This window comes from Macaca thibetana, chromosome 15 (assembly GCF_024542745.1).
Source record: "Macaca thibetana thibetana isolate TM-01 chromosome 15, ASM2454274v1, whole genome shotgun sequence".
Taxonomy (NCBI): Eukaryota; Metazoa; Chordata; class Mammalia; order Primates; family Cercopithecidae; genus Macaca; species Macaca thibetana.
Genome location: NC_065592.1, coordinates 9,391,409 through 9,403,780, shown reverse-complemented (window position 1 = coordinate 9,403,780; position 12,372 = coordinate 9,391,409). Strand labels below are relative to the sequence as shown.

At 48.3% G+C, this 12,372-nt stretch overlaps 2 protein-coding genes across 3 annotated transcripts in view; one reads left to right on the top strand and one right to left on the bottom strand.

The window, feature by feature from the left end:
• The window catches only part of SH3GLB2 (SH3 domain containing GRB2 like, endophilin B2), a 483,899-nt gene that overhangs the window by 104,001 nt on the left and 367,526 nt on the right, over window positions 1–12,372 (bottom strand). The window lies entirely within an intron of this gene.
• Window positions 289–12,372, top strand: part of PTPA (protein phosphatase 2 phosphatase activator) — a 40,213-nt gene continuing 28,129 nt past the window's right edge. For both annotated transcript variants that reach the window (XM_050760228.1, XM_050760227.1), the window contains exons 1-2: window positions 289–603; window positions 11,015–11,112. In XM_050760228.1, the coding sequence (XP_050616185.1) occupies window positions 573–603; window positions 11,015–11,112 (129 nt within the window). In that variant the 5' untranslated portion in view covers window positions 289–572. The remainder of the gene's footprint in view (window positions 604–11,014; window positions 11,113–12,372) is intronic.

Below are 12,372 nucleotides of genomic sequence, written 5' to 3'. Positions count from 1 at the left end.
GGAGGTAGCGGTGTGCACCTCTCCAACTCCGTCTGGTGTTCTTGAGCGTAACTCTTAGAGTGGTAGGAAAACACAACCGTGTTGTCCGGAGAATGTCCTCTCATATTCCTTGGATTAGGGTCACTACCACCCACAAAGATGACAGGTGGTACTCGGGGACAGGAGACTGCCCCGGAAAAACATGGCTGTGCACAACCCAAACTTGACGCCCCGCACAATCATGGCAGCCGCGGCGCCCGTCGTTCCGGCAGCCGTTAGCGGGCCTGGCGCTTGGGGGCCGTTGGCGCGCATGCGCCCCGCGCGCCCCGCACTGACATGGCCGTCGCTCGAGTCCGCGCGTCCGCCGCGCGCCGGCCGTTAATGGGCATGCTCCCTGAGCGCCCCGCACCGATATGGCGGCCGTCGTCCCTGGGGTGACTTTAACTCTCGGTTTTCGGTTATAGCCGGCCGGCGCTCACTTGTCTTCAGGAAACCCGGAGCCTTCGGTGGAGCCGGGGAGAGGAAGGGTGGGTGCAAGCGTGAAAGGCGAGAGGGGACTGCAGGCATCCGGGCCGGCTCCTGGCCGGAGCAAGATGGCTGAGGGCGAGCGGCAGCCGCCACCAGGTAAGGCCGGCGGGGCCAGGCCGGGCCGGGGTCAGGTAGGGTGAGGGCGGCGCCAGGTGTGGGAGGCTCAGGAGGGCGAGAGTCAGGACACGGAGGAGCTGGAGGGGCAAAAGCTGAGGGGCCCCGAGGAGAAACTGAGTTGAATGGCCTTAGGGGAGAGGTGGGTGATGGGGCACCGCTGGGAGGGAAGCAGGGGCTGCAAAGGGGTGGTGATTGGGGCGCAGCTCTGGGTTTTGTGGGAGTCTGGGCTGCCCGAATGCCGGGTGGGCAGCACCGTGGTCATAAGGGGGGCCTTTTGCCTCTTTGGGCAGCGCGTGCCTAAGTCAGCCGTGAACCTGGTGGGGAAGTTGCCAGGGAAGGGGGCGAAAGTGATTCCGGAGGCTGCCGTGTTTATTAGTCGCTGCTCAGGGGATGGGGTGGTGCTCAGTGGGCCGCGCCTGCCTCGCCCCCAGTTTCAGCTTCCGCGCCCTGCTCACCCCTCATCCTCCTCCTCTCTGGTTTCCGTGACTGAGAATTTATTGAGGGAAACTGCCCGTGGTGTCTAAACCCCTAATTTTAAAAGGCTGGTTGTGCAAGGAGGTTACTCTCTCTCTGGCATCTCGAGACTTCGGTAACTCTTATTTACACTGTAGCCTCTTTTTAGTTCATCTCAAATAACTGGGATGGAGGTGCTACGGAAGGGTCTTCTTAGAGACCCCTTTCATGGAGAAGGAGGAGGCTGGACTGGCCATAGATAACTTTTACATTCCCGACAGAGAGGCAAATAGGTTGGCCCACCAAACACAGCTAATGTTTTGAAATCATTTGATATTCCTGCTATCCTGTCTCCAATTTTGTGGTCCCTGGGAAGATCTCAGGAGGGAGAAATGTTGAAAATCAAAAAAGGCATCCTCTCCATGCCCCACAAAAGAGATGAACAAAGAGCTGGGTTCTGTTTCTTAGGACATTCGAAACCAGACATTTTGTACAAAACCTCTGTGTGTGTGCCCTTAGAACAGGGGTGTCCAGTCTTTTGTCTTATCTAAGCCACATTGGAAGAAGAATTGTCTTGGGCCACACATAAAATACACTAACAGTAACTAACAAGAGCTGATGAGCTAAAAAAAAGTCACAAAAAGAAAAAAGTCTCATACTGGTTTTGTGGTTTTTTTCTTTTTTTTTTTTTTGAGGCAGCGTCTCACTCTGTCCTCCAAGCTGGAGTGCAGTGGTGTGAACGCCTCCCGGGTTCAAGCGATTCTCCTGCCTCAGCCTCCTGAGTAGCTGGGACTACAAGCGTGCCACCATGCCCAGCTAATTTTTGTATTTTTATTAGAGACGGGATTTCACCATATTGGCCAGGCTGGTCTCGAACTCCTGACCTCGTGATCCACCTGCCTTGGCCTTCCAAAGTGCTGGGATTACAGGCATGAGCCACCGCGCCCAGCCGGTCTCGATCTCTTGACCTCGTGATCCGCCTGCCTTGGCCTTCCAAAGTGCTGGTGTTACAGGTGTGAACCACCACACCTGGTCTATGTTTTAAGAAAGTTTACAAATTTGTGTCCGGCTACATTCAAAGCTGCCCTGGGCTGCGGGTTGGACAAGCTTGCCTTGGAAGTTCTGGTAATGACTCTGGGCCGGGTGGCTCACACCTGTAATCCCAGCCCTTTGGGAGGCTGAGGCGGGCGGATCATTTGACGTCAGGAGTTTGAGACCAGCCATGGCCAACATGGCAAAACCCCGTCTCTACTGAAAACACAAAAATTAGCCGGGTGTGGTGGCATATGCCTGTGATCCCAGCTACTTGGGAGGCTGAGGCAGGAGAATCACTTGAACCCAGGAGGCGGAGGTTGCAGTGAGCCGAGATTGCGCCACTGCACTCCAGCCACTGCACCCCAGCCTGGGCGACAGAGCAAGACTCCATCTCCCAAAAAAAAAGTTCTGGTAATGGTATCAGGAGAGAGGAGATATAAGGCAACCACTGTTATCAGTGAGATGAATGTGTCCCTTAGGATGAATGGGGGTGGAGAGTGGGAGGAGAGAGAACCTGTGTCCTGAAAGAGAGGAAGGCTCAGGGAGGTTATCCATGGCTGAAAAGAGCCAGGTCCCTGAACATGGTCCTTTTTTGAAATTTGAAACAACTTTTGGGAACAGCTGGAAAGAACTTCTTCTTTTTTGTTTTGTTTTTTTTGGACACAGAGTTTCGCTTTGTCACCTAGGCCGGGGTGCAGTGGTGCAATCTCAGCTCACTGCAACCTCCGCCTCCTGAGTTCATGTGATTCTCGTGCCTCAGCCTCCCGAGTTGCCGAGGCGTCCACCACCATGCCGGGCTAATTTTTTGAATTTTTAATAGAGATGAGATTTCGCCAAGTTGGCCAAGCTGGTCTCAAACTCCTGGCCTCAAGTGATCCGCTGCCTCGGCCACTCAGAGTGCTGGGATTACAGCCGTGAGCCACCGCGCCCGACCAAGAAAGTTCCTCTTAACTCAGTGTAATGATGAAAACTTTGGATTTTGGAGTCACACATATCTGGCTCTGCCTGGCAAGTCACAGCCTCTGTGAGCCTCAGTTACCTCTCTCTTTTTTAAAATTTCTTTTTTTTTCTCCTAAGAAAAAAACCTGTTATTTCTTAAAATGAGACTACTATACTTTCTTCATAGAATTGTAGTATGTGTTCTATAAGAAGATGTGTGCAAACCATGGGACATAGTGGGCAATCAGTAAATGCTGATTGCCCTTATCTTTTTCAAAGTTTCCAAGTTGTACAGGTTGAACATGTAGACGAGTTCCAAATGGCCGATGATAATGCTGTATATTATAGTCTTTGTTGGGGGGCTTAGAAAGGAACATTTCTAAAATTCTGAATGTTGATTTTATACTGTGAGGTTGTTGGGAATCCACTGTCCCTTGGAACTTTGTCAGAGACATAACCTGAGGCTGGAGAGACTGTGGGCGTGACCTCATTTATCATAGTCCTGCCTTTGAAGGCTTGTTTCTTTGATTTGGGATTGTGTGTTCTGGCAACTTCTGTGTGTTTCATCAGTAATTTGTTATAGTGCTTCCTGGTAAGGTAGCCTTTTCCCAAATATGGACTGGCCTGAAGGCTTTCTTCCTGTGAAATATACCTGTTAAATAATGTCAGGAGTGCCGTCCCCCCCACCCCCCCTTTTTTTTTGAGGCAGAATCTAACTCTGTCACCCAGGCTGGAGTGCAGTAGTGTGATCTTGGCTCAGTGCAACCTCTGAGGAGGCTGTCCCTTTGCAGAGAATGGTTATCTCACACGTACAAAAGGGCTGTATGTTCCCAAAGATTTTTTCCAAGTTGATTATTTGGAATGTGGGACTCATTTTCCCATAAAAGCAATGTGGTTGGGTTACTAGTCTGACCTACAAAGCTTTTTATTTGGCATCTTAGTTGAAGTGCCAATTTACTAATAGCAGGGGGCCTCAGTTTTGGGTTCTGGGAACAGAGCTTGCAGGACAGGTGGGAGGAGGAAGAGAGCTTCTGGTCTCTTTCTGGAGCCTTGGTTTGAGTTAGGCAGAGATTTGTCTTTCTCTAAATTCAGATTCTCTATCCTTCTCCTTAGGTCTCCAAGTCCCATGGCACTTTTCTTTTCCTCAGGACCTCTCCAGACAGACTCTGTTTCTCCAAATGTTACATGTTCCAGAAACTTCTTAGGTCCCTGTCCCTTTTTCTCCATGTAGCTGATATCAGCTAGGTTTTAGGAGGAAGGCAGGGGGACAAATTTATACCATGTTGTGAGTGACCGATAGTCCTTTACCCTTCCACTTTAGGGAGAGTTTGCATTTTTTTTTTTTTTTTTTTTTTGAGACGGAGTTTCGCTCTTGTTGCCCAGGCTGGAGTGCAGTGGCGTGATCTTGGCTTACTGCAACCTCCGCCTCCCAGGTTCAAGTGATTCTCCTGCCTCAGCCTCCTGAGTAGCTGGGATTACAGGTGCCCACCACCACCGCCCGGCCAATTTTTTTGTATTTTTAGTAGAGACGGGCTTTCACCATGTTGGCCAGGCTTGGTCTCGATCTCCCGACCTCAGGTAATCCACCGCCTCAGCCTCCCAAAGTGCTGGAATTACAGGCCTGAGCCACCGCACCTGGCTGAGAGTTTGCATTTGTAAAGGCAATACTTACTAATCTAACACTTGTGCAGTTGTAAATTCAGGTCCACAACTCTGTATCCAAAACCCTCAGGGCCAGGTGTGTTTTGAAATTCACAGTTTTTCATATTTCAGAAGACAGCATCCCCTAAGCAAACACAATTATTTCAGCAAAATGTATAAATACCCTCAGTAAATCAGATACACAAAGCCTGTAAACCTCTTCTTATCAGTTTAGATTTTATACCTAATGACCTTATGGTAAACTTAGTTTTTAAAAAATTGGGTTTTCAGAGCTTTATGGATTTTGGAATGATGAATAAAGGATTGAGGGCTTGTATTTCTCAGTATCACAAAGTGAAGGGAGTCCCACAATGTGGTTGAAGAGATATTCGGCTAGCAAGGGCACTTCTAGTAAGCAGTTGGCTTTGGCGTTAAGTTTGCCTCTAGGTCAGCACATGAAACTTCTCTGGGTTTTCCTTTCACACATCAACTGGAAAATATAGAAACTCTTGCTTTTTTCTGATTACAAAAGTACTATGTGCTTTTTTTTGCTGTTGCTGTTTATTTTTGAGATAGGGTCTCACTCTGACACCCAGGCTGGAGTGCAGTGACATGATCATGACTCACTGTAGCCTCAACCTTCCAGACTCAAGTCATCCTCACACTGTAGCCTCCCAAGTAGCTGGGACTACAGTCACACATGCTGCCATGCCAGGCTAATTTTATTTTATTTTATTTTTGAGATGGAGTTTTGCTCTGTCGCCCAGACTGGAGTGCAGTGGCACAATCTCGGCTCACTGCAACCTCTACCTCCTAGGTTCAAGCAATTCTCCTGTCTCAGCCTCCTGAGTAGCTGGGATTACAGGCGCCTGCCACCATGCCTGGCTAATTTTTGTGTTTTTAGTAGAGATGGGGTTTCACCATGTTAGCCAGGCTGGTCTTGAACTCCTGGGCTCAAGTGATCCACCCGCCTTGGCCTCCCAAAGTATTGGGATTATAGGCATGAGCCACCGTGCCTGGCCTATGCTTGTTTTTGAAAGTAATATGTAACTTAGAAGATGGAAGTCCTATATAAATCACGTCCCCTAGAAATGATCTTCAGTAACTTTGGTGTTTAATCTGTTACATTTTTGCAACACATGTACAGACCCATGCATCACTTAACAGGGACACATTCTGATAAATGTGACATTAGGTGATTTCCTCGTTGTGGGAACATCATAGAGTGTACTTGCACAAACCTAGATAGTATGTATTTTAAAATTTATTAATATATATATTTTTCATAGGAAAAACCAAATGTCCAAGCACCATTACTAAGCATCAGTCTTTTTCCCTACTTGATCTGCAATGTTAACATCAAGTGCCATGTATCAGGTTTCTATATACACTCCATTATAATCTATGGGACCATCATCGTATATGCTGTCTGTTGTTGACTGACCGAAACATTGTTACGCAGCATGTGATTATACTAATATGTATATGTGTGATTTATGTTAGTGTGTACAGTTCCTGTTTTGTAAGAATGGGATTTGACTTATATATAATAGTGCAGTTTTCTTTCTTCACTTTTTTTTTTTAAATTTGGCTGTCTTTCCTATGTCAGCAAGGTAGATTTCATTCTTTCTTTCTTTATTTTTTTGAGGCAGAGTCTCGTTTTGTTGCCCAGGCTGGAGTGCAATGCCACGATCTCTGCTCACTGCAACCTCCGCCTCCCGGGTTCAAGCGATTCTCCTGCCTCAGCTTCCTGAGTAGCTGAGATTACAGGTGTGTGCCACCATACCCGGCCAATTTTTTGTATTTTTAGTAGAGACAGGGTTTCACCACGTTGCCCAGGCTGATGTCGAACTCCTGAGCTTAGGCAATCGGCCTGCATCAGCCTCCCAAAGTGCTAGGATTACAGGCGTGAACCACTGTGCCCGTCACGTTCTTTATTTTTTATTATTATTATTTTTTGATACAGAGTCTCACTCTGTTGCCAGGGCTAGAGTGCAGTGCCACGATCATGGCTCACTGTGGCTTTGACCTCCTGGGCTCAGGCGATCCTCCTGCCCCAGCCTCCTATGTCGCTAGGACCACAGGTGTGTGCCACCATGCCCAGCTGATTTGTTTTTTTTTCGAGACAGTGTCTTGCTCTGTCCCTCAGGCTAGAGTGCAGTGGCACGATCTCGGCTCACTGCAGCCTGTGCCTGCTGGGTTCAAGTGATTCTTCTGCCTCAGCTTCACGAGTAGCTGGGACTACAGGTGTGCGCTACCACGCCCGGCTAATTTTTTATATATTTTTAGTAGAGACAGGGTGTCACCGTGTTAGCCATTATGGTCTCGATCTCCTAACCTCATGATCCACCCACCTTGGCCTCCCAAAGTGCTAGGATTACAGGCATGAGCCGCCGCGCCTGGCCACGCCTGGCTAATTTTTGTTATTTTTAGTAGAGACAGGGTTTTGCCATGTTGACCAGTCTGGTCTTAAACTCCTGAACTCAGGTGATCTGCCTGCCTCTGCCTCCCAAAGTGCTAGGATTACAGACATGAGCCACCTTGCCCGGCTAATTTTTAAATTATTTGTAGAGATGGGGGTCTCCCTGTGTTGCCTGGGTTGGTCTTGAACTCCTGGGCTCAAGCGATCCTCCTGCCTGGGCCTCCCAAAGTGCTGAGATTAAAAATGTGAGCCACTGTGCCTGGTCTAGATTTTATTTTTTCTACAAGTTATGAAAATTTCTATTATGTGGGCAAATAATTATTTATGCATCATCTTATCAACTGATATTTGGGTTGTTTCTAATTTTTTTTCAAGGCTGGGTCTTGCTCTGTCACCCAGGCTGGAGTGCAGCTCACTTCAGCCTCAGCCTCCTGGGCTCAAGTGATCCTCCCGCCTCAGCCCCTGAGTAACTAGGACTACAGGTGTGCACTACCACACCTGGCTAATTTTTGTATTTTTTGTAGAGATGGGGTTTGGCCATGTGGTCCAGGCTGGTTTCAAACTCCTGGACTCAAGCAATCTGCCTGCCTCAGCCTCCCAAAGTTTTGGGATTATAGGCGTAAGGCACTGTGCCTGGCCTATATTTTATTCTTTTTATAAGCTATGAAAATTTTTATTATGTGGGCATATCTTTTTTTCTTTCTTTCTTTTTTTTGAGACTGAGTCTTGCTGTGTTTCCCAGGCTGGAGTGCAGTGGCGTGATCTCGGCTCACTGTAACATCTGCCTCCCGGGTTCAAGCAGTTCTCCTGCCTCAGTCTCCCAAGTAGCTGGGATTACAGCATGTGCCACCACACCCGGCTAATTTTTTGTATTTTTAGTAGAGATGGAATTTCGCTATGTTGGCCAGGCTGGTCTTGAACTTCTGGCCTCAAATGATCCACCTGTCTCGGCTTCCCAAAGTGTTGGGATTACAGGCGTGAGCCACCACACCCGGCTTCTTTTTTTTTTTTTTTTTTTTTTTTTTAAGACAGAGTCTCACTCTGTCACCCAGGCTAGAGTGCAGTGGAACAATCCAGCTCACTGCAACCTCTGCCTCCCCAGTTCAAGCGATTCTCCTGCCTCAGCCTCCCAAGTAGCTGGGATTACAGGTGTGTGCTATCATGCCGGGCTAATTTTTGTATGTTTTAGTAGAGATGGGGTTTTACCAGGTTTGCCAGGCTGGTCTGGAACTCCTGACCTCAAATGATCCGCTCGCCTCAGCCTCCCAAAGTTCTGGGATTACAGGTGTGAGTCACCGTGCCTGACCTGGGCATATCATTATTTACTGATTGTCTTATCAACTGTTATTTGGGTTGTTTCTTTTTTTTTTTTTCCGAGATGGAGTCTTGCTCTGTCAGTCAGAGCTGGAGTGCAATGGCACGGTCTCAGCTCACTGCAACCTCCACCTCCTGGATTCAAGCAATTCTCTTGCCTCAGCCTTCTGAGTAGCTGGGATTACAGGTGTGTGCCACCACACTTGGCTAATTTTTGTATTTTTAGTAGAGATGGGGTTTCACTTTGTTGGCCAGGCTGGTCTTGAACTCTTGATCTCGTGAACTGCCTACCTTGGCCTCCCAAAGTGCTGGGATTACAGGTGTGAGCCACCACGCCCAGCTTATTTGGGTTGTTTCTAATTTAAAAAAAATTTTTTTTTTTTGAGACAGAGTTTCACTCTTGTTGCCTAGGCTGGAGTGAGATGGCATGATCTTGGCTCACTCCAACCTCTGTCTCCCGGTTCAAGCAATTCTCCTTCCTCAGCCTCCCAAATAACTGGGATTACAGGCATGTGCCACCACACCTGACTAATTTTATATTTTTAGTAGAAATGGGGTTTCACTGTGTTGGTCAGGCTCGTCTCCAACTCCTGACCTCAGGTGTGATCCACCCACTTCAGCCTCCCAAAGTGCTGGGATTGTAGGCATGAGTCACGGTGCCCTACCTAAGAAGTTTTTTTTTTTTTAAAGTAGAGACGGGTCTCGCTATGTTGCCCAGGTTGGTGTCAAACTCCTGGACTCAAGTGATCCTTGCACCTGGAGCTCCCAAAGTGCTGAGATTACCGGTATGAGCCACTGTGCCCAACCTTTTTTTTTTTTTTTTTGATGCATCAAGCGCCTTTATGTATACCTTTGTCTGTTTCCGTGAGCACATCTGAAAGATAGATTCCTATAAGTAGACCTGTTGACTCATTGTGTATATGCAGTGTTTTACTTCAAAAGGAGGTGCTGAGTTGTCCCCTTAGCAGGTCCTACCAACTAACCTTCCCACCCACAGAGCAGGAGAATTCTTGTTTCCTCTTCCTGGAATCAATGTCAGATGTCTTTTTCTTTGTTTTGTTTTGTTTTTAGTGGGACAGAGTCTTGTTCTGTTGTCCAGGCTGGAGTGCAGTGGTGTGATCTCAGCTCACTGCAACCTCCACCTCCTGTACTCAGGTGATCTCCTGCTTCAACCTCCCAAGTGGCTGGGACTACAGGTGCACAACCACACCCAGCTAATTTTTAAATTTTTTTTTGTAGAGATCGCATTTTGCCAGGTTGGCCAGGCTGGTCTTGTACTCCTGGCCTCAAGTGGTCTGCCTGCTTTGGCCTCCCAAAGTGCTGGGATTAGGTTCTAGCCACCACGCTAGCCAGATATTTTTAATTTGCCAACCTTATCCAGGAAGATAAGTCACATATAATTTATGTGTCCGTGCTTATTCAGGAAGTTGGCAATTTATTTGTTTATTGCAATTAGTGTTTTTTTTGTTTTTTATTTTGTTTTGAGAGGGAGTCTCGCTCTCTCGCCCAGGCTGAAGTGCAGTGTCGCAATCTCAGCTCACCGCAAGCTCCGCCTCCCGGGTTCACGCCATTCTCCTCCCTCAGCCTCCCTAGTAGCTGGGACCACAGGTGCTGGCTACCGTGCCTGGCTAATTTGTTTTGTATTTTTTTAGTAGAGACGGGGTTTTACCATGTTAGCCAGGATGGTCTTGATCTTCTGACCTCGTGATCGACCTGCCTTGGCCTCCCAAAGTGCTGGGATTACAGGCATGAGCCACCACGCCTGGCCTGTTTTTTTTCTTCTGTGAATTGCCTCTGTATGTCTGAAACATCAACTTGGTTTTATTTCTCTAAGCGTCCTGCTGTGGTGGGGAGAGGGAAGGGAGGGCATGGTTATTGAAGGGATTGTCAATATTGTCCTTCTCTTTCCTCCCCAGAGTGAGGAAGGGTAGGAGGCTGGTGAGTTTGGCTTAACAAGTCATTACTCTGTCCTGGAAGTATGTGCCTGGTTTGTGCGAGGGCTCAGGTCCTGGAGTCCTGGTTTAAAAGTGAGAGAGAGGCCAGACGTGGTGGCTCACACTTGTAATCCCAACACTTTGGGAGGCCAAGGCGGGCAGATCACCTGAGGTCAGGAGTTTGAGATCAGCCTGGCCAACATGGTGAAACCCCGTCTCTACTAAAAATGCAAAAATTAGCTGGGCATGGTGACACACGTCTGTAATCCCAGCTACTCAGGACGCTGAGGCAGGAGAATCGCTTGAACCCGGGAGGCAGAGGTTGCAGTGAGCGAAGATCACGCCACTGCACTCCAGCTTGGGCTACAGAGCAAGACTCTGTCTCAAAAAAAAAAAAAAGATAAATAAATAAAAAAAATTAGCTGGGTGTGGTGGTGCATGCCTGTAATCCCAACTACTCAGGAGACTGAGGCAGGAGAATTGCTTGAACCCTGGAGGTGGAAGTTGCTGTGAGCCGAGATCATGTCACTGGACCCCAGCCTGGGCAACAAGAGCAAAACTCGGTCTCAAAAAAAAAAGGTGAGAAGGAGTGTGTGTATTATAGGGGAGGGTTCTATTTACCTATTTGTTTTTTTCATTTTTTTTGGTCAAGATTCTTCGGAGGAAGCCCCTCCAGCCACTCAGAACTTCATCATTCCAAAAAAGGAGATCCACACAGTTCCAGACATGGGCAAATGGAAGCGTTCTCAGGTACCTGTGGTGTCTGCACTTTAGGCTTGGAACTGCAGTGAGAAACTTGGGCTTTTCAAAGGCAGTGGTTTTCTTGGCATGACGGGTGGTGAGTTCCTGGCCCTTCTTGCTCTTGGAGCCTGAGTTTTCAGAAGCTAGGGAGAAAGGTGACGGGACCTGGCTGTCCCATCCCTAGATCTTTATCAGGCTGGCGCCAGGGTAGCCCGGGAGAGTTCCGCTCCTGGTTCTCATAAGCCATTGCCCCTTGAGTGTTGCTGTATTGGCGGAACATGAGTGTTCGAAATGATGGAGCGAGTCACTTTGATTCTTGGCTGCAAGTAACAGCAAGTGTGGCAGCCAGTGCCTCAAAGGGAGAAGAGGCTATCTCATGGAAACTCTGGCCAGGCATATAGCTAAGCCTGCACATACCTAGGAGCTGGGACCCAGAGCACTGGGCACAGATTGACTTTCTCTGCTGCTCAACTGAAATGATGGGCAGAAGATAACTACTTGTACCTCCCAGGCTTCTGGTACAGGCTGTGGAAATACAGACTGATCAAAAGAAAGCCAATTTCAATTTCTAAGGGAAGGCCTCTGGCCCAATTCTAGTCAGGCTCCTGCCCCCGGCCTGTGAGCTGAGCTGGAGAGTGTTGCTCGTACAGAAGGCTGGGCACAGGGGTCCTCGCGTGCCGGGCATATTTTCCAGGAGACCCACACCCTACGACTTCTTTGCCTTGTCCTCACTGGGGCTTGGGGCCATCTAAGCCTGTGTGGTTCCTTTTTCACAAGCCTGCCCTCTCAGTGTTTGGAAATGGTTATCATGTCTTTTCTGAGCCTTCACCAGGATCAACAGTCCCTTCAGCTTAGAGACTCAAAGGATATAGTTTCAGTCCTTTCATCATCTTGGTTGCTTTACCTCAGAGTTTCTCAATGTCAGCACTATGGACATTTGGGGGCAGATAATTCTTCATTGTAGGGGGCCGTCCTGTGCCATGTAGGATGTTTAGTAATATCTCTGGCTTCTACCCACTAGATATCAGCAGCATTCCTTTCCCCAGCTGTCACAACTAGCATTGTCTCCAGATCTTGTCAGATCTTCTCTGAGCCAGATTGCTCTAGTTGAGAACCTGCTTGTTTGTTTGAATCCAAATGTGACACTTCCTTTGCTGCTTCTCATCCATGTGTTCCAGCGTAGCTACAGTCAGGACAGGGGCTCAGACTTGCCCTGGCCTGGGAGAGTTGCTTTGGAGAGGCCTGGCCTGCTGGGGGTCATCCCATGGC